Source organism: Capra hircus, chromosome 18 (genome assembly GCF_001704415.2).
Source record: "Capra hircus breed San Clemente chromosome 18, ASM170441v1, whole genome shotgun sequence".
In the NCBI taxonomy this organism is placed as follows: domain Eukaryota; kingdom Metazoa; phylum Chordata; class Mammalia; order Artiodactyla; family Bovidae; genus Capra; species Capra hircus.
Window position 1 is genome coordinate 4,636,972 of NC_030825.1, and position 22,225 is coordinate 4,659,196.

The 22,225-nt window shown below is 39.1% G+C and overlaps 1 protein-coding gene across 1 annotated transcript in view; it reads left to right on the plus strand.

Annotated features, from left to right (window-relative positions):
- Positions 1,729-22,225, plus strand: part of CNTNAP4 (contactin associated protein like 4) — a 281,129-nt gene continuing 260,632 nt past the window's right edge. The window contains exon 1 of the mRNA XM_005691816.3: positions 1,729-2,310. Within this exon, the coding sequence (XP_005691873.3) occupies positions 1,959-2,310 (352 nt within the window). The 5' untranslated portion in view covers positions 1,729-1,958. The remainder of the gene's footprint in view (positions 2,311-22,225) is intronic.

Consider the following 22,225-nt stretch of genomic DNA (forward strand, 5'->3'; position numbering starts at 1 on the left):
CCAGGAAATGTCCAGTTATTTTTAATGTTTGATATGTGTAGTGATCCTTTTAAAATGTATCCTCTAATTTATTTTATGGGAACAATTAAATATAAAGTTTTAGTAGAAAGACAACTTTTCTCTTCTGGAGAGTCTGAGACCCATTCCCTTGTGTGGAGTCACTGAAGGAAATAGTTTTAGAGCTTTGTGGACCAGAATGCCAAGCCTACTCTCTGTGACACTTTGGACAGACTGCTGAACTTCACTGAGGCTCAGTCTGTTTGTCTGTTAAGTGGGTACAATGATATTTCCCTCAAAGATTTCTATAATAATTTAATTAGATAATAAGTGGCATATAATGTTCAACAATATTTAATCCCTTTGATAATTACTTAACAGAAATCATCCATTTATATCTGCTTTGGCTTAACATGCTATGTTTGAAAATAACAAAACCAGGGATATTGGTCTAGAAATACAGAGTAAACACTTAAGCAATGACCTTTCTTCTCCACTTCTGTCTTTTTTTTTTTAACAGACCTCAGGTTTTCCCTGGCACTGGCAGAGTTCAGGAGGGAGTTATAGTCTTCTGTGAGGGGCAGCAAGTCCTCAAATGAGAGCAGTAAAACGGGGGTCAGAAAAACAAAATCCAGTCCTCGGTGCTTCTCTTGCTAACTCTAAGATCTCCTCAAAGCATTTACTTCTTGTTCTTGTTTCTCATGTGCAAAATAGAAACATTAAAAATACCTGTTCTGCTTTGTTTGCAGGTAAGAGCTATCTCTTATGGTTATACTGGAGACGACTTCTCCCATTTCCCCCTTATTTCATTCATTTCATAGCAAGGTTGCTGTTGCTGAATGCTTCTGTTTCTTCTTATTTGTTATCACCAAGAAGTGCTTGAGAACCTCAGGATTCCCGTTCTGTAGCACATTCTAAGTTAAATATCTTGACACTTATTTTAAAGAGATTATTTATCCTTCTATGACCCATGCAATACACTTATTATGTGGTATTAACTTCATTATTTAAATATTTTAATATTCTGTTCAAGAACCGGTAGTATCCGGGGATCAGCCATTAGAAGAATAATTTTTCTGTAGTTGGTGATCTTCTGAACTCAACTTTACTCCTCTGTCTTCTAGACCATTTGAAAACATCTTTATATTGTTTAGGAGGTTTGGTGTAAGTGTTGTGTGTGTGTGTGTGTGTTTGTGGGGGGCTCCTTTTCTTCAGTATCTTGTCATTTTTATTTTGGGGCCTTTTGAGAATTGTTATTAAAGAATTTGATTGTAGCATGCCAGTGTGTGTTCACAGCCTCATGCGTCCATCAAAATAGATCTAGCCAAAGCATTCAGTTTGTGGATTTGTACTCCTGATGCACTGAAATAAGAAATGTTAATTTCTTGTAGACTATTACTAGATGATTTTAAATACGTGCCAAACAGGAGTGTCTGTTTCCTTGTGAGGCAATTCCATAATAAAAATGCTGGCACCATAGCTGAAGAGAATTTTATATAAACAGAGGAAAAACAACAGCAAGTATTTTCCCCAAGGACAGTTTTAGCTACAATTTAGCAATGCTGCTTAGTTACTTCTGTCTCATTTTATGCTTTTGTTTTGAAACAAAGCGCAATTTTACCTGGACGCACTCCCGGATCATCAGGAATTAGCTCAGTACGTTGACTGGCTTTGCTGAAGGCGAGACCTTCGGAAAATCAGGAGGCTCCACCGCCCCGCCCCGCCCCCCACTGACATCTCCGGAGGGGAGAAAAGGGTTAAGGATTATTGAAGTATAGAAGAGACGGGGAGGGAGCCCCGAGGAGGCCCGGGAGCAGCAGGCCGCGCCTCCAGGTCCAGCTTTCATCAGCGGCGCAGCGCGCAGTGGAGCTCCGGGCGCCGCTGCGAATTCGGAGGAGGGACGCGGCTGCCAATTTCTGGGACCACGGCTGCGAGGGGTGGGCGTGGCCTCGGCAGTGTGGATGCTTGTTAGAAAAGATGCTGGGCGCTTTTCAGTGAGCAGTCAGGGCTGTGGTGTGCGTGTGCGTGTGTGTGTGTGTGTGTGTCTGTGTGTGTGTGTGTGTGTGAGTGAGAGAGAGGGGTGCTGTTCAGAGGGAGAGAGAAGGAGGGAGACTGAGCGACCCAGAGGTGCTGAAGACCCAGACAGAGCTGGGCGGGGGACTGAGAACAGCACTGGAGCGGTCGGAGAGCCACTCAGGATCTTTTGGGGGAGCCCAGTAAACGTGAACATGGGGTCTGTCACCGAAGCGGTCCTCAAGACGCTACTTCTGCTGTCTGCTCCAAATTGGAACAGGGTTTTAGCTGGGAATTCCTGTAAGTATACATACATGATTTAAAACTTGCAGGGGGCCTCTCTGCAAAACTTTAATTCTGTTTTTTTTTATGATTATTATTTGCAACTCGGACTGCTGCAAAACCTATTGCTATAAAGGAAGCATCATTTAAAAAATCTTGGGACTATGACTGGGTTTACACATGTCATTCCTCTGGGTCTGGTCAGAATATGCCAAGTATCATTTCTCCTTGTTGGTTTTTTGGTTTTTTTTTTTTCGTCTGTGAACAGAATCTTATCCTCTGGTATCTGTGTATTCATTGAGAAAGCTCAAGTTCTAGTAAAGCATTAAATTAGCATCTGAACCAAGGAATAGCCAGTGAATGTTCCTTTCTTCATTTCTGCCCTTTTTTAGGTTTACTGAATTTAATTGGAATTATGTGTAGCAGGAAAATAACTAGCAGACTTTGCATGATGCTGCATTAGCTTAGATTTCTGAAGTTTGCGCTTTGGCAGACCAGTAGCTGGCTGCGCCTTTAAAATGATGCCAGGATAATAACTGAAAGGTGCTGCAGAATCCAGGGGCAGAATCGGGGAGGTGAACCTTGATACTCGGAGTTGCGTCCTCAGTGCCACCAGAATGAGACTCCAGCATTGCTGAGAGAGCACCTGAGCCCTGAATGTCACTTAAAGAAAATACACTCAGGTGATTTTTCAGAAGTACTATCCTTGAATTTGTAGCTTCATAAATTTGTGATTGAATATTCTGATTCTGAGTTAATGGTATGAGGGAGGATTTATTTAAGACCTCATTTCTAATGTAAGTATCATCCGAAATAATTTGGCAGAGATCTCTCCATCCAGTTTTTATTAGAGAGAAGAAAAGTTTAAAAGTTATATTTGGCCTAAAATCTCTAAATGGGAGAATTTCCCCCTTCTTGATGAATGATCAACAAGCTCCGCAAATATGACTTTTTCTTTCTTGTGCTTCAGAGGAAAAGCTTATCTGCTGGTAAGGCCTGTTCAAGAGTTTGTGTCACTATTGTTCAACCAGCTTTAGGTTTGGGGACACAAATAAGCCAGTAACCAGACATTCTCTTGGGCACATCCCTTGAGTGCACCGAAGCACTCTGATGTGGGAAGAACATTGGAAATGACCTTACTGGCAAAAGTCAGATGCTCGTTACCATGGAATGGCCACTGTGCTTTCACGGTTCCAGTCACTATTAACTCATTTAATGGTGCGGTGCATCTATCACTCTGAAGGGAGAGGGCTTCACTCGGGTGCTGTGCTGTGTCTGTCTCCGTTTTCATTTGTGGGTGTAAGAATGCCGTGAGTCAAAAAAACGTGCGTGTTTTCACCTAGTCGAAATCTTGGGATGCTGTAAAAGTAGCATTTGCAATAAACAATAATAACACAGACCCACTTGCACACACACAGAGAAAGTTTTGTAGAAAAGGCATAATACATCGTCCAACTACTGAAGTTCAGTAAAAAAGGAAGCACTAGAGGTCACTCTTACAATGGAAAGCACATCATTTGAAGCGTCCTTCCCTTAAGAAAAGCAGAGCTGAAAGTCTGGCCTAGAGGCAGTCTTGTCTTTCCAATACACTCCCTGTTTGAGTTTATCATCAATTAATGTAACTGATTGGGCTACTTGTTTACATTTGTTTGCTTTCTTGAAGTCCAGTAAAAGGCAGAGTGACATCCAGTAGCTTTCTTTGTAATGTATATTCTTCAGAGGAAAGATGAGCTGCCTAGAAGATCTGAGAAGAGGAGAATGTTTGTGGGTGCTTACCTCTGGTTGGGCTTATTTTTCAGGAAGTCGTTTAATGCTCTTTTACACATTCGATAAACTTAAAGAACCTGTAGGTTCTTAAATTCTTAGGGACATTTAAATATTAAAGTTGGAATTCTTGGTTACCAATATATTTTCAGAGTTGACTGTTCTTGAAGTGTCATAAATACAGGTAAAATGACTTCAGATAATTAAAGGTGCAGTTAGCAATTTCTTGTTACTATCACATTGATAATATAATTTGTTGCAAAAGATGTAAAAGAAAAATTCATTTCCCAATTTCATTTCACTCTTTCACATTTGATATTTCGGTGTGTGAAGGAAGCAAGGTCTACATGTTACCAAGTCATGGTGCTTCATAGGTTGTGTCTTTTTTGGAGGAACAAGTCTATATGTTTGCCAGAAAGGTTGAAATTCAGTGTATGGACAAGTGACCATCAACCAGCATGCCAGCATGAGTATTTTTAAAGTATTATAACTCCAATAATTCTTTTGGACAAGACTTTTATATTCAAACATGAATCAATCTTGAACACCCATATTAAAGTCGGGGAGAACTGAATGGAAATAAAGAAAATTAAAGGTCAGTCTCTCAGGTGAATACAAAGACATGGAACAGCTGATTCGCCAGTAGGCAAGTCGGCTGTCCATTGCAACGGCCCAAGACTGCCTAAGGCTGCCACTGTGGACGTTTGCACAGGACAGCATCCCTACACCAGGGACAGCTCAGGGACGAGGCAACTTTAATTTGAATGTTAGTTGATGCGATTAATCAACAGGGTGACTTTACAGTAGAAGGATTCTGTGCGAACACTCACACAGATATTCATGTCCATGTGTATGTATTTGTGTGTGTGAACATATGTTTATGTAAAGAAGCAGAAACCACTGGGCCCACGTGCTTCCACATCTTTGGTGGCTTACTACTCCTCTTCTAACTAAAGATGAAATATGTTGAACCGACCACCTTCTTTGCCTACTGGCACCGTACTTGATGTTTCAGAAGTGTTGAACCAGCCCCAGGTCTGTCCTCCTTGTTCTGGTCAAGGTGTTTGTGATTGTATTGAAGGGCTCCTTCCATGAAAGTTTAGAGACAGACTCTTCCAGAAGGGCTTGCGCTTTGATAAGTTGCACAGGCTGTTACTGGTTTCCTCACTTGCTACTAAGTAAGACATGTGCACTGAGAAGGGAGTCATCTATTTTTAAACTGCTCTCATGAACCCAGTTTTGTTCTGAGCACTAAGACCTTGTTAAGGGGGGGTTTGATGTGGTGGAAGAACAGGTGTTAGTCTTGAGGCAAGTTAGGAGTTTTGCATTTTACCCCTGCACGTTATGTGATGGAAGCTCTGGCTTCAGACACACTGAGAGTTTTAATGCTTACCAAGCAGCTTCTGAATGACATAATTAGAGGTTAAGTTCTTGCTGTGTTCTTTCTTTTTGCTGTTTGGAATAAAGGCTGTATCTGATATCTACCTGAAAGAGGCACTAAAGAGTATGTTAGAATTAACAGGAGATGAAGATCATGACTTAAGTAGATGATCACTCTTGGGGGCTCTGGGATATCACCTAATTGCTACTGGTCAGATTCTCAAATTGCTGAAATTCAGTCTGGTACTTTTTCTAGAAACTTCTTTCTTTTCCTCCACCCAAATTCTTTTCCATAGCAAAAAATAACCAGAATACAAAAAGAGTAAAGTACTGATAAAATAGAATTATATGATGTAATACATAAATAGCTGGCCTCAGGATATAAAGGTGAGCCTGAACTTTGACTCACTTTTCTAACAGCAGTAATATATTTGTTTTCATCAATTTGGTGCATTCCCCCTCCCTGACTGTATGCATCTCAAATCAGTTCTGAGTAGAGCAGCCTCCTGAGATAATACAGCTCATAGCCAATAGGCGATCGAACACATGACTTCCATATGATACCTAGTGCTTACCCTAAGTATTTACAAAGCATTTTCATGTCTTCTAAAATCAATTTCAGAATCTATATCATATATAAACAATTCTTTATGGAAGCCAATGTCTGTATCAAGATTGACTTAATTTACCTTGAAAACAATAGGATTGTAAAATATCCCTTGTAAGATAATGTAATATTTAGTTCAGAGGTTGGTAAAATACAGCCCATGGGCCAAGTCTTGCCCACTGCCTGTTTTGTGTCATATTCTGTGAATTAAGAGTGGGTTTTTACATTTTTAAATATTTGAAAAAAAATAACTGAAGGATTATTTGTGGCATAAGAGAATCATATTAAATTCAAATTTTAGTTGTTCATTCTTCTTATTAGTAGACCTGTATGGCAAAACTTTATACTTAATTATTCTTATATTTTAAATTTTATCAATAAAATCATTTTAAAATTGACTTCCCTCTTGTCATTTAAGAATCTGCATAATATTATCTGTTCTCTAGCTCTTTATGGAAAAAGTTCATTGACCTTTGATTTAAAGAATACAAAATACAGTATAATGATATGACCTGGATAGTGGATAAATTACATACTGCTATGATAAAACTAAAATTTAGTCTTAATTATTTAGCATACAAATACATTCCTGAAGAATTAAAGTGTGGACTGTAATGATACAATTGCCAGAATCTATAACAGAAAAGGGCTTCCTTGGTGGCTCAGACAGTAAAGAATGCGCCTGCAGTGCGGGAGACCTAGGTTTGATCCCTGGGTTGGGAAGATCTCCTGGAGGAGGGCATGGCGCTCCAGTATTCTTGCCTGGAGAACCCCATGGACAGAGGAACCTGGCGGGCTATAATCCATGAGGTACAGAGTTGGCACAACTGAGCAGCTCAGCACACACATAACAGAAAAGGCCTTCATTAGCATCTTCTTGACATATGTCTTTTTAAATACTTTATCCTTCAGAAATCTTGTTATTTCCACGGGTATGAATTATTTATAACTATTTGCAAAGTTTCAGCAGTTTTGGCTGCTAAAGAGTCACTTTCAATCTCAAGTAATCCCATTAGTATAAGAAGCTCAATAAAGTGTATAAGTAATTACATCTTAGATATTTTGAATGAAAATTCTATTGTTATTTGATACTTTCATGAGTTTAAAATATTCCACTCAATAATTATCAGGAACTTGCATTTGAAATCACTGATTGTATGAAGTAAGTCATCTTAGGGGAAGTGTTCTTGTCCTTATGACTTTTACAGTAGCTTCCTAAAAATTCTGAAATTGGCAAACTTTCTATAATAAATTGAAACGTAGAGTTTCATTTAAGCACTGCCCACTGAGAATTTATAATAATTAAGCAGGTGCCTTTCACCTACTCATGCCAAGATAATTAATTTTTATAAGAATGCCTTATCTGTTTGGAATTGTATTTAATTTTCCTTTCCAAATACTGATGAGTGGCCTCATTTTATTTACTTTATACTGTTTACTATGGTATGTTTTAGAAGTTTGAGTTAAAAAATAATAGAGTATTGTATTTTAAAAATTATTTTCCTTGAAATTTCATTGTAGCATTTTCCCCAAAATAAATGGCTATATGCTAATTTATTTTTCATAAAACTGTTTATAATGGTCCAGGGCTACTGAAGATTTCTGTCTTATCAAAAGACCAATTTCCAGATCATATCAGCCTAGGACAGTCTCATAAAACTTCCTTAATGGGACATACTCTGGACATTGACAAGAGTGCTGAGTGGATTCATGACTCTTCATGGTAAATAGACAAAAAAGGATAATGATAGTCGTTTACAGGATTCTGAACTTTTTTACAATAGAATATCAGTCTTGCTTTGCAAACATCTCTTTTTCACAATTTGATACTACATTTAGAATCTGAATCCCTTTTACCTTAGATAAGTCATATTAGGGCCTTAATGTTGTCAACTTATGAATCATATGACTGATTAGTCAGGTTACTTAAGAAGTCCTTCTCTGTCCTCTAAAAAAATCTTCTCCTTCCCTCCACTGTGACTTTTAAGTTTCCATAATGACCTCGCTCCTGAAAACAGTATGGAAAATAATAAGAGTTTATCCAACATTGTTACTTAAATCTCAGATATATGTATTCAGATTGGTAGTGAATGTTTCTGGTGAAATATTAATATTAAAGAATGCAGATTTGGATTTGTTCAGCAGCCTGGTGTTTCCATTCTTGCTTTTAGCTTAATTATTTTTTCATTTTTATTAATTCAGAAATCTTGGCCTCAGTAACATTTCATATTTTTCTAGAATTATTGCAGTTTTTCAAGTTGACTAGTATGATAAGGAAGGATGAAACTGTCATAGAATATGTGCTTAAAATAGGGGAGGTTTCATGGATTAGCCATAATCATGAGGTGAACTGAGCTGTGTTCTTGGTGATGGAAGGGTGAATCCTCATAGAATATTTGGATCATTGTTTTAATGGGTATTTCAGTTGGGAACTTTTAGAAATACTCTTTAACAAACAGATCTTTAAAAGCATGTCTTGAATAGTAACATCAAATGCTAAGGTCAGTTTGATTTTGGCCCCTTTAAAAAGAAGAATCTCAGAAAGAGAAATAAATGCCCCCAAATAAAATGCAAACAAAATGGAGCTTTAGAAGGATGAAAAGTCCTTAAACTCATCAAAAAGCCTCAATTAACTGTATATACTTAAATGAATAAATCATCCACAATATTAATATCATAATTTGAAGTCTTTGAGTTTTTTTTTTGAAAGTTCAAAATTTCTTGAGAAATAATAGGTGGTTTACCCATAAGGCTAAGATACAATAAATGTATTTCTAAATAACCAAGATGTCATTGATATTGGATTATCTTTTGGAGGGAAACCGGTGTCTGAGATTTCAAATTTAGATTTCTTCAATGAGTTCTAAGGCTGCTGTTGTCTGGTTGTGTGCTGCAATTAGGCATGTATTACGTATCCATGTGTTTATTTATTTGACTTCTAGAACTATCATTCTCTGTTTACTATCTGAGAATTTATACCTTCCATAATGCTGATCACTCTGTGTTGGTAAAAACCATTATCAGATATACTATTGCACAAGTAGAGATATTTTTGCTTGCCAGTTGACTTTGAAAGGATAAAGTTTTTGCTAGAATGTCTTTTTGGGCATTCACATACATGGTACCAGGAGCTACAATTATTACTTAATGGTAAATAATTCACATGCAAAATGCATTACAAATTGTCATTACTTCAGTTCTTCTGAGTTATGTTGGCATTTGGAAGAGGAAGAGTATGTGCTTCATTTTTTTTCTCCCAGTGCATTTTTGTCATGGTTCACGGAAAAGTGTATTCTGGTCATAAAATCGGAGAAATAGCATAACAGGAGGTAAAAATGAGCCTGTTTATGTTACAGTTAATGAGTCATTCCAGTGTAATAATTGGAAAAGTGAGTGAAGCCTGAAAACATTTGACATTTTAAGTAGTTTAAAATTAGTAACTATAAAATTTTTTATGCCATAAGTATTTAATAGAGCAGTGAAGAAATTTACCTCTAAGATTTTTAAATCACAAAGGAAAAAAGGGTGTAATATGTATCAGTTGGCCTACAGCTCTAATTACTTTTTTTTATTAAGTACCTCTTATTACTTGGCAGTGCTCTAGATTAAGATGTTATATGCTTCGAAATTGTAAAAGACGTATTTGTTTCTGTAACCAATATTTTTTCTCCCTCACTGGCAATTATGGTACTTACAAATGAGGCCACAGGTTGATATTAGTTTAGAAACAGCATGCGAATATATAAATTCAACTGCTTTCCTAAATTACATTTACTGTATAGTTTTAAGACAAACTACAACCTGTAATTTCATTTACTTCAGACTTAACTCTGAAGTTATAACGTATAGAGAGATATTTTTTGAATGTCCATTGAAGGGCATGGATAAACTCTCCTAGGAATTGGTTGCAGGCCTTGGGATTAGTAGGTTGGGTGACAATGAGCAGCCCACAGCTAAGAGCCCCATATCTTCCTGTTAATGTGAACCAGTTACCTTTGTGTTTCAGAACCCAAGGAGAGACTTTTGAGAAAATTTGGGAAAGTTCAACTTATTTCTGGACTGACTAATAGCTTTGTTCTAAAAGATCGAATATGTATTTTTAATTTTTAAAATAATTTTATCAATTTATTTATTCTTTTGGCTGTGGTGGGTCTTGGTTGCTACCTGGGATTCTTCTCTAGTTGCAGCCACTGCCTAGCTGTGGTGTGCAGGCTCCTCACCGCGGTGGCGCCTCTCGTTGCGGAGGGTGGGCTCTAGAGCACAGCCTCGGTAGCTGTGGTGCGCAGGCTTAGTTGCTCCCTGGCGTGTGGGTTCTTCCCGGACCAGGGATCATATCTGTGTCCCCTGCATTGGCAAGTGGATTCTTTACCACCGAGCCACTGGAGAAACCCTGATTATGTATTTCGATCTTGAAGACTAGCGTTTGGTTTTGAAAGGTAGTGATATGTGTTTGTCTTTTAAGATTTGTTCGTCAGTAGATACACAGAAGGAAGGAACTAAATGCAAAATGGTCTGTGAGAGAAACGAATTGCTGAGATGAAACTCTGTGTGTGTGTGTGTGTGTGTGTGTGTGTGTGTGTGTGTGTGCACGCGCGTGCGCACTGATGCTGGAAGACGTTGTGGGTGGGGATTGGGAAACAGGCCGTGTTGACAGAGAAATGGAAAATATTCCCCTAGGTGGCACGTTTCCAGTTAAGTACTGTTGGGATATACAATAAGATTTTTATTTTATTGCTGCCACACAGAATAGTCTCCCGTATAGTTTAAAAACAGTCTGTGGGATTAAAAAATAGCAGGAGGTCTTTTTGCATCCGATTTAAACTTATCCCAAGCAGAGGGATCTTCTGTGACCCCAAAGTGCTTTATTTTCTAGGAAATGCCATGAAGACCTTAGGATCGCCAATACTTAACTTCCAGTCAGTCTCAGGGTGCTAGTCTTTATGAATATGGCAACGAAGGCAGAAAATGGCAGGAGAGATTTTGACTTAAAAATCACTAGGTAAATTGAAACATAATATAACTCTTAAAGACAACGTGGTAAAGGGACAGGGCATTCTAAACAAACTTTGCGTTTTTCACATCATTCACTTTTATCTCTCAATTTTGGCTGACTTTAAACAAAAAGAATCTATCTCCAAGGCAGAAAGCTGCATGAATGCTTAGTGATCCTCATAATTAAGGATTTATAATACATATTTACATTTGCCATGTTTTAGATGTTTAGGACTTAATTAAAAGAGCATTGCTAAAATAAAAGCAATTCTATCTAAAGTGGTGTTGAGGGAATTTTCGTCAAGGTTATAAAGCTGCTCAATTAGGCTCTTTTGTTTCATTCTGTGTATGATGTTTGAACTGTTGTACTTTAAACATGGAGCCTGTATTACAATCCTCTTAAGAAAACATCGTGCGCCTCTAAAATGTCATAATACAGCTTCTTAAGTATCATAAGATGTATGTGTGCTAAGTCGCTTCAGTCGTGTTCAACTCTTCGCAACCCTTTGGACAGTAGCCCTCCACATTCCTCTATCCATGGGATTTTCTAAGCTAGAATACTAGAGTGGGTTTCCATGTCCTCCTCCAGGGGCTTTTCCTGACCCAGAGGTCAAACCCACATCTTTTGTTTCCTTCATTGGCAGGCCTGTTCTTTACCAAGAGCGCTGCTGTGTAGTCCTTCTTAAAACACACAAAAAGAGAGAAAGTTTGGAGAAAGCCCTAAGATAGATTGAAGAAAGCAAAGAGCAAACACTTTAGATAACTTCTGTTTTCTTAACTTCATAGCAACCTATAGGATCAAATCACAAAGTGGAATGTGATAAAATAAAATGGTTCATAGTCAAATGTTCACTAGAGAAATGGAAAAAGGAAGCTACCAAAAATATGATGTAAAATTTCGGGTACTAAAAATAAAGTTACGATCGCAATAATTTGCTATGCTTGGTGCATAAAACTGAGATATCTGCTGGTGTGGCCGTGTAAACGATCATGTTCATGTCTTAGAAACCTTTCCTTCTCTTTCTGTCTCTGTCTCCCTTGCTTTATATATACATATGTGTGTGTGTGCTGCTGCTGCTGCTAAGTCGCTTCAGTCGTGTCCGACTCTGTGCAACCCCAGAGACGGCAGCCCACCAGGCTCCCCTGTCCCTGGGTTTCTCCAGGCAAGGACCCTGGAGTGGGTTGCCATTTCCTTCTCCAGTGAATGAAAATGAAAAGTGAAAGTGAAGTCACTCAGTCATGTCCGACTCTTAACGACCCCATGGTGTGTGTGTATGTATATATAAATTGCAACATTAAATAGATCAGCATGAAAAGAGTATATGCAGTATCATTAATCACTGAGACCGTCTCTAGAGAAGATGCTAGCAGGGCCCGCTTGTTCTGAGTTAGCAGAATCGAGCCTCCCTTGCTCACTTTGCTGGGCGTGAGGGGCTCCGGCTGTGGCATCTGCCATCGTTACGATTGCCAGGGCTGATCTGGCCGACAAGACTGGCAAGGCAGCCGGCCCCTTCCTCCCTCACTACTTCCTGTGACTCATGCAGTATTTTTAAATACTTACACATATATCCTATTTTTAGGTATGTCTTCCATAAAAATGCATTGATGTTTTTAATCAGTGTTTTAAGGCTTTTATCAAAAAAGAAACCAAGTCTTGTCTCATAGCTGTATTTCATTGTTACGTGTTTTCAGTTGAAATTCCAACTTACTAGGGTAGCAAACAAATAACTTCCTCCTCTGAATCTGCTTATCCCTTTTGTCGGTCTTGACTGCTTTCTCTCCCTCCCAGTCTTGCCCCCCCGGCCCAAGGGTCCTCCAGCCTAGAGGGATCCAGCCTCTGGGATCTAATGCCTGATGCTCTGAGGTGGAGCTGATGTAGTAATAGAAATTAGGCGCACAGTCAATGTGCTTGAATCATCCTGAAACCATATACCCCAACCCCAGTCTGTGGAAAAATTGCCTTCCGTGAAACTGGTCCCTGGTGCCAAAAAGGCTGGGGACCACTGCTCTAGCCTCTGTCACTTGGTCTTTCCAGCTGCTGTTCCCTTCGCCTGGTTGCCTTCAATCACTTCCTCTAAATCCTCCTGGAAAACTTCCACTGAGACCTAGCCTCACCTCCTTCCTCTGTGGAGTCTTACATGATCAAATCACCTCACCTCTCTCCATCCTCCGAATAGAAATTCAGTAGAACCTTGAGTGTTCATTCACCTATTCTCATCATAGAGTATCAAATCTGATTTTTTTTTTAAGAAAATACATCTTTGTCTCTGCTTCCTTTTGTATTTATAGCAAATGTCATCTGATAGGCCACTGTCAGATCAATTTTGATTGAGAACGTTCAGTGGACAGGTGAACAAAAAATACATCATAAATATAAAATTGTATTAGCATCTTCCCCTTTCTAGGCCATCATGTTGCCCCTTCATCTCTGTAGCAACTCCCAGGTCATCACCTTCAATTTGGGAAGTCGTATTGCAAAGTTCTTGCCACATTTTGGGAAGAAATGTTCAACTCCTTTATTTATCCTGCACTTCAATTCCTTTATTTTGTGTTTTCTCATTCAAAGATTTTTCTCCTTTATGGAAGGTAGAAGAAAAATAAAATCAATTTTCTCTTTTCATCATTAACTTTTATTAATAAAGACATACCTGTGGTTTCTTTGCTTTCCTTTTGCCTATAAATATATGCAAACAGTTTTTCATTGCCTTTAGTAATTTTGACAAGCATGAACGGGTTCTGAACTTGTGTTTTCCTCTTTTAATTCCACATATTAAAAAAATATATTTTCTTGTAAAACATCGTCACTTTTTAAAGATTACTCTCATGTTTATTCCCCCTCGTGGTATACATTTGGGACTTTCATTTGTAATTCATAGCTTTCCACACATGTTGACATAAATTATCATTAATATTGACAAATATTCCTTTTGCGTTGGGCCCTGCGGACTCCACCATGGTGGAGTGTACCTCACAGGCCTGGGAGGCAAATATTATCACTATTAGACAAACTAAGAAATTGAAATTTAGGAGGTATTTCCAAAGTCACTGAGTAAGAAAGGATGGAGCTGGGGCTTGAACCCAGCTTTGATGATGCCAGATCCATTGCTCTTTGAAATGGGATACACTCATCTTCTCCATGAGCCTTTGAAATCACCTCTCTTGAGTATTAGAACTCACACTTGTCTGTTCTCAGGGTTCCCTCCCTGGTGTGATAAACCATAAGGTAATATGCTTGTGTCTTCCGAGGATTCTGTCACTTGCATTTTATCAACAAGCTCTTCCTTGCTAGTTGGACTAAAGTATCAAACACTATCCAGTGAAAATATAAGTGTAAGTTTTCTCCTCTGAATTACATCAACAACCCCCTACCCTTGCTCCCTGATACCCAAGGACCTATCCATTCTGTCTCAATTCCTTCTCTGAGTCAGTAGTTCCAGGAACAAGTTCCAAGGGGCTTGAACAAGTGCAAATCAGAAAGGAATACCAGCTCCTTTCTGCAGATGGCAGATCGACCCGATCGAGGCGATCTGCAATTTTGTTTTCTCTTCACTCTTCAGTCACAGTTTTATTTACACATACACAGTATAATACTTTCCTAATGCTCTCAAAATGCTACAAATAAAAATGAAGATATTGCGGTACTACTGCTGGACAAAAATGTCAGCACTGTGGATGTGTGAAAGCACAGTTTCTTTGTCCTTTAGAATCAGTGAACAGGATATGGTTCTAAATAGTATACAACCTAGGACAGAAAAAAGATATGGTGGCCTGTGAATTAGGTCCTCATTCTTCAGCATTGGCACAAGATCAACGAAGGAATTTTCAGAGTCCCCGGTACCTTTCCTGGGTCTCTCCCCTGAAGGTAGGTAATGTTATACATGTATGCCTTCAGGGTTAAAACCAGACAAGATAGGATTCTGCAGAATACACACAGATTCCTGGGGAGCTGCTGAGAGGAACCAGGCCACTTCAGAGACCCAGACTGGAACGGCTCCTCTGTTTCCACGTCTGCACGCGGGGCCTCTGCTTCAGTGGGCTCTGTGAGCAAAACGGTGACATTGGTCCCTGTCTGCTGGGTAAACTGCTGGAGGTTGACGTGCCGCAGCTCTTCAGTCACCCGTTCCTTCAGTCACCCAGTTCTTGTTCTTTGTCCTGTAATCGTTGGTGTCTTGTCCAGAAGATCTTTCCGCAGCTTTAGTAATGTTTTCCAGCCTCAGACTCTGCTGGCAAAACTCGGCTCCTTCCCCATGTTCAGGGGTGTGCTCCCTTAGGGAGCTGTATTAGTCTGCTAGGGTTGTCATAACAAAACACTGCAGACTAGGTGGCTCAAACAGCAGAAATTTATATTTTCAAAGCTCTAGCGGCTGGAAATGAAAGATCAAGGTGCCAGCTGGGTTGATACCTCGTGACAGCTCGTTTCTTGGCTTCTGGTGGCCACCTTTTCGCTATGTCCTCACACAGCCTTCCTTCTGTGATCGGTCAGAGAAAGAGCGAGAGAGGGTGAGAGAGAGCAAGCTCTGGTGTGTGTCTCCTCTTCTTAAAAGACCACCAGTCGTATCCCATTAGGATCCCACCCTTATGATCTCATTTAACCTGAAGTACCTCCTGAAAGACCCTGCCTCCAAATACAGTCACATGGGGGGCTCAGGCTTCAGGGTATGGATTTTTAGAGGAGGGACATAATTCAGTCCATAATAAGTGCTTAAATGGCAACCCACTCCAGTACTCTTGCCTGAAAAATCCCGTGGATGGAGGAGTCTGGTGGGCTACAGTCCATGGGATGGCAAAGAGTCAGACACGACTGAGTGACTTCACTTTCACTTTTATTTCAACTGCCTGCAGAAAGTGTATCTTCTCCTGGTATCCGAGAGATATATTGCTCTGACCTGTTGAAACCCATCAAGCGAGTGAAGTCATCCTGTAGTGTTGGTTTTTTTTTTAAGTTGTCTTCCAGTTGAGCCCTCCTCAGTGGTGCTGCTGGGACCACATGCAGTGCACTCAGCCCTTGGCTCCCACGGCTGGTTGTCACAGAAGCTGCCTCCACTGACCGTTCTCTCTTTCCTTCCATCCGCGCCTGTGCGCTCTCACTGCCTCTACCTGAAGCTTGCTGATAACCGGTACAGGATTACATCGTAGTGATAAAACAAAGAAGCCTTCCCATAATATAACAACAGTCTTGGATCTTTGAAGCAAGTCATTCCCTTCCCGAGTGCATGATTCCGTTCTAAATACTCCTTCCAGCAGATCTTAGACATAGATAAGATGGTAATTTACTGCCCTTTATTAAAATCACCTCTCCATTTATCACCTACCCTCACACAGCAGTTATCAGAAATATCATTTTATCCCCTCCAAATTCTTTTCTCCTTTATATTACTGAGCTCCAGTTGTGTTGTGATTTGCTCCCTGTGTTTCTCATGTCCCCTTCCTCAAAGCTGATTTTGCAGTGCGTTTCCTCAGGCACTTTTCTGCTTCTAATCTGTAAAACCTAGAGCACACAAATTCTTTCTTTTTATTCCCCTGGGATGTCTTCTATGTCGAGCCAAAAAACAGACAAACAAAACATTAAGTGAAACAAATGAACAATCATCATCCTAATAACTTCTTTAAATTCAATTTAAAATTTGTCTAATTTAGAGTTTGTAGGATGCCCTCCTCGTTTCAAAAACTGGGACAGATGTTTGCCATACACTGTTGCAGTCAATCTTAACGTAGCATCTGTTCACACCAGTGTTTTCTCCTTTGCATGTTTTCCTATCCTCTCCAGTGCATTTCTCTTGTGGCAAAATATTCTTTGTCTTTTTAAATGGTTCTTCATAACTTATCAAGTGGATGTGCTGTTATTTAAACATTAAGAACCAATTGGTTGTTCATTGATTTTTAAATTTTCTTACTTTACCAGTGTCCACTTCTAGTGGTATATGGCTGTCTTTAAGATGCCTGTGGTTCTCTAAGTATCTTAATGCATTTACCTAGGTCAATGTCATGAAGTGCTCAACGCCTTTGTCCTACTTCAGCAAAACTCTAAATTTATTTTGGAAGGCGAAATTTAAAGCAGTAGCTGTCTTACACCCTTCTCTTCCCTGCTCAAGAATTTATAACACTTAAAGATGGTTCTGTGTCTCTTCCAGCAGTATCATTTGTTCAGACATGAATCAGAGGTGGTGGGTAGAGATGCCACACTTGACAGATCGCAGAAGCACATCTGTCACCCTCCGGGAAACCTGCTCGCTCATCAATTGGTCTTGTCAGTTACACACACAGCCGTGTCGTCTCTACAGCCTTGCGTGGCATCACCAATCACCGCTCCGTGTGTCCCTCTTGGGAGCTCGGTGCCCCTGGCCTCCGGCAGGCTGCTGCGAGTGTAGGTCTTCAGATGTCACTGTGAGCCTGGTATCTCCTCCAGAAGGCACAAGTCTCTGTTTATGGGAAGAACCTCTTAACTGCCGTCTCACGCCTCGCTTGCTACTGATTTTGATTTTCCTCTGGCATCTTTGAGTTTTGTCTTCCTTTTAAAAAAAAATCTATCTTTTCCCATCTCTTTGAGAAAATTTCAACATCTCAAGAAACATTAGGATTCCTCCATGCTTTCGTTCCCTCCTTAATCAGCAAAAGCAACCTATATTTAAAAATGAAGACCACAGTGAACAAGAAAAGCTTCAGATTTATGATTTTGAATGAGAACTCTGTTTCCCAGACTGGATATGATTCTGTGAAAAAGCTGATATGTGTTTGAATGGTGTTCATTGATCCCAGTCTCTTTCTGAAAAAGAAAAATATCAGAGACATTTAGGACACTTTGTGTCTCACTCTTTGAGTGTTGACCCCTATTTATCTAGCCCAGCTCTCTTTAAAAGGTTCATCTAACTTTGCTCAAGCAATACACTACACTTAAAAATTTTTACTCTGTTGAACAAAGCAATGAGATCATCATTTTAATATTATTGCTGATGTAACAATATCAATATTGATGAGCTCTCTAGTTCTAGATATAATCATCTTGAATGCTTTTCAGTTCTCCATCTTCCCAACTGCACAAGTAAAAAATAAGGGAAAATGATTTCCTAGGGCATTAATTCGGAGAAGGCAATGGCACCCCACTCCAGTACTCTTGCCTGGAGAATCCCATGGGCAGAGGAGCCTGGTAGGCTGCAGTCCATGGGGCCACTAAGAGTCGGGCACTACTGACCGACTTCACTTTCACTTTTCACCTTCATGCATTGGAGAAGGAAATGGCAACCCACTCCAGTATTCTTGCCTGGAGAATCCCAGAGACGGGGGAGCCTGGTGGGCTGCCATCTATGGGGTCGCACAGAGTCGGACACAACTGAAGCGACTTAGCAGCAGCAGAAGCAGGGCATTAATTAATTGGTTCTAAAATGAGTTTCTTCTTAATTTGTACATTCTGCTTTTTGGGTGGACTTATGTGACTCTGCACTTAAGGCAACCTTTCACAAAATGTATCTTCATAGTGGTACGGCTATATGCTTGGAACTATTTGGATACTGTTGAAAATAAATATATTCAATCACACATTTCATCTGCCAGGCAAATACCAAGTGAAATACCACAAGCAAATGGGCTAATCCAAGAAGTGAAATCTATTGCATCTTCTTGAATGTGCTGTGTTGTTGTTTTTTTAATTAAAAGATACAACTTTTATGATGCCTGGAACTGAATGTAGCGTTTTTAGCAGAGTGGTAGGAACTGAAAGTTGTGATCAGTTTTTGTTCTTTATGTTCAGCAACAATTTCTTATGTTTCACATTTTTCTAAAAGTAAGAGATGTAAACAGACCAAGTCCATATCTGTCTGCCAGTTGCCATTTCAGGGGAGCTTCCTGTGTGATGCCCAGTAAAACAAACATCTTGTTACCCTGGAGTTACTGTAGTTTGGAGGGCAAGTAGAATAGGCAAAGAAATTATCCATTCATCTCCTTAGCATTTAAATTACACCTGAGATTTTGTTCTAGTCATGCAAGTGAGGTATAATCATAAATGCCTGCCACTCAGGGACCCAAAACCTTTTGTGAAAGACAGAAACACATACCTTAAAGTAATTCAGATGAAAGGCAGTCTATGATACATACTTCACTTCAATCTAGATTTCTGATGTAACGCCATTATGATTTATGTGGTAACTTAGTGTGTTTCCTCTCATTTCCATTAAAAATCAATATATGACCAGTAATATTATTGGAGTTAATGAAAGATGAGTTATTATATTTTTTTACTGACTGTGAGTTTGGAAATTTATCTCTGTAAATTACACTGGGTGAAAATGTTCCATATTAAGTGAACTCCATAATTGTACTCTTTGGGACTCTGGCTGTTTTTAGGTTGGCACTGATGATTTAGAGAATTATGCCTAAGAAAGAAATACTAGCTAAGAATATTATGAAAATTCTTAGTGAAATAACATTTACATTGCCTGGATGTGCTTGGTTGCATACAAACAATTGCTTTTCACTGGGGTGGGTGATTTTTCATTCAGTCTATTAAAGCATTCCTTACTCTTATAATTGTTGAGGCTTCTTGGGGGTTTGCCTTACTCTGCTCGCCTTATTCACATATTTACTCAATGAATATTTAGTGTGCCTCTGCAGTGTGCTACCTATCATTACCCATGTCTTCAGCATCAGTGGTTTTGAAATGTTATAATGGTCAGAATCAGTAACTTCTTGCTGACAATTGAGAGTGGAAGTTTTGACTCCTGGATTCATAAAGCTTTTGAAACCACATTTTATGCCTAAGGTTTTGACTATCTTACAAGAAAATGTACAATACTGTTCAGGGTACTCACAGAATGGATGGTTCTGTTGCAAGCAGTGTGCTCGGTTGCTGTTTTGGCTGACTCTTAACCAGCCCATGATGGGCTGATGCTCAATATTGCCACTTGCTAGTTCTGTAGAAAAGCACAGTAGTGTGTGATAAGCATGATGAGAGAGAGGAATACAAGGCATTTGGGCTGGTTATAGGCAGAGCATCAGAGAAAGCTATTTCTTGAACAAATAGAAGAGCCTGGCGGGGGAAGCACATTTCAGTTAGAAGGAGCCTCACAAAGCATGGAGCATTGGGATGCACCACAAGCAGGCCAGAAGGACTGGCTGAAAGTGAGCACCGACAGCAGATAAAACTAATGAAATAAATAGTCATGAAGCATATAGTCACGAGTCTTTTACATAAAGCAGAGACCTCAGTATTCTCTAGGGGATCGCATTATTGTTAGAAGTGTTATATGTACACTTGTGGGTGATGTTGATTAGATCTGTATTTTGTAAAGTTAAACTCTTGGCGATATGAAGAGAGGAATGATGAGAGAAGGGAAATGGAGTCTGTCCTGGGAACACAGAATCAGACAATTAGCGGGTGAATTAGTTCCTGTAAGAATAAGAGCTGTGAAACAGCTGAGACAGTGACAGTGGAGACAGACTTGTTCCTGAGAACGTGTAAGACTGACAGGACATCGAGCTTGATCGGCTGTGAATGTATCAGCACATGGGAGCAGGAGTGGTCAGCTCCAGTTAGTGATTCTTGTTTTTGCTTTATTATAACTGTGTTTATTTTCCAAAAACTGTAATATACTTTTGGTATGTAGCTGCTTTCTTTGCAAATCAGGAATCTTGATAGATATATATATATATATATATATATTTTTTTTTTTTTTTCATTCTCTTCTGCACCGTCTTTACAAAGGATCGTATGTAAATTTTTTGAGATACTGTGTGTTATGTACAATGTGGTATTTTATAAAGATCTGTGCCATGGGGATATGTTAAGTAAAACCTTTATGAAATAAGGCTCATACAGAGTACTATCTGGCATCACATGTTGTTACATTTTAATGACATCTCTTATTTTTGGCAGTAACAGAAATATATCCTGAATTAAAGGTTTCTTGTACTATTCTTCCCCCTCACTGCTAACTATGATGTTTCCCTATCTTCCACTCAGATACACAACCCCACCACAACCAGATGGCTTAGAAAGTAGAGATTCAATATTAAAATGTTGAATACCTGTAGTTGGGTTATTTAAAGATTTTGGGACAGATACAGTCTGGGTTGAAGTATCTATCACTTGACCTGTAAAAAGAGGACCTAGGCAAAATAGAAAAGCAAAAGTTGATTAAAATTTTACAATGTGGTCTTGAATTTAATTGAACAAACATTTACTAAATGCCATTGGTGTAAAACTATGTGCTAGCAAACAGGTATATATCAGTGTATAGACTCTGCTCTTAAAATGGAAGAGAGAGAGAAGAGAGAAATGGTATTAACTGTACCATTTTCAGATGCGTATAACGGACTTTTGGACTCAGAGGGAGAGGGAGAGGGTGGGATGATTTGGGAGAATGGCATTCTAACATGTATACTATCATGTAAGAATTGAATCGCCAGTCTATGTCTGACGCAGGATACAGCATGCTTGGGGCTGGTGCATGGGGATGACCCAGAGAGATGTTATGGGGAGGGAGGTGGGAGGGGGGTTCATGTTTGGGAACACATGTAAGAATTAAAGATTTTAAAATTAAAAAAATAAAAAACTAGAAAATTTAAAAAAGAAAGTTAAAAAAAAAAGAAAAAAAAGAAAAAGCCTCATAATTTAAAATGCACTTCTTTGCTATACTTTGGAAACCATAGATGGATACTATTAAATTATTGACCATCTTTGATACTACAAGCAGTGAGAAAAGCCGAGGTAATTATCCCCCTAGAGAGTTTTAATTCTCCAGTGTGTTTTGCAGGGCCACACAGTCTTGTGAGATTTAAAAATCTGTGGTAGGAAACATTGGAGGCTTATAGTTTTTCTCCAGTGGCAACTGGTACATTTTAAAAAATATGCCCCTGGACATATCTAGCTATGAAGAAAACCCAGATGGTTTTTACTCAACAAAGTTGTAAAGAAATAACCTTTTCTAATTTATAAGTGAACTCAGAGAATTTATGAAAGATAGAAGAAATTTTTTTTTTAATTCTAGTGTTTGAACATCAGAATTTCAAGTACAACAGAATCAGCAACTGGTATTTAATAGCTATTTAAATTAATGATTTACATTTTAGCATTTGTAACACTGTTATTTAATTTAAACTTTGCTTAAAACCAGCAAACATATATTCAAAATTCTATTAGATAAGAATGTGCCCTGCCCTTATTAATGCTCTACCTTGCAAAGAACTTCATGTATTGAA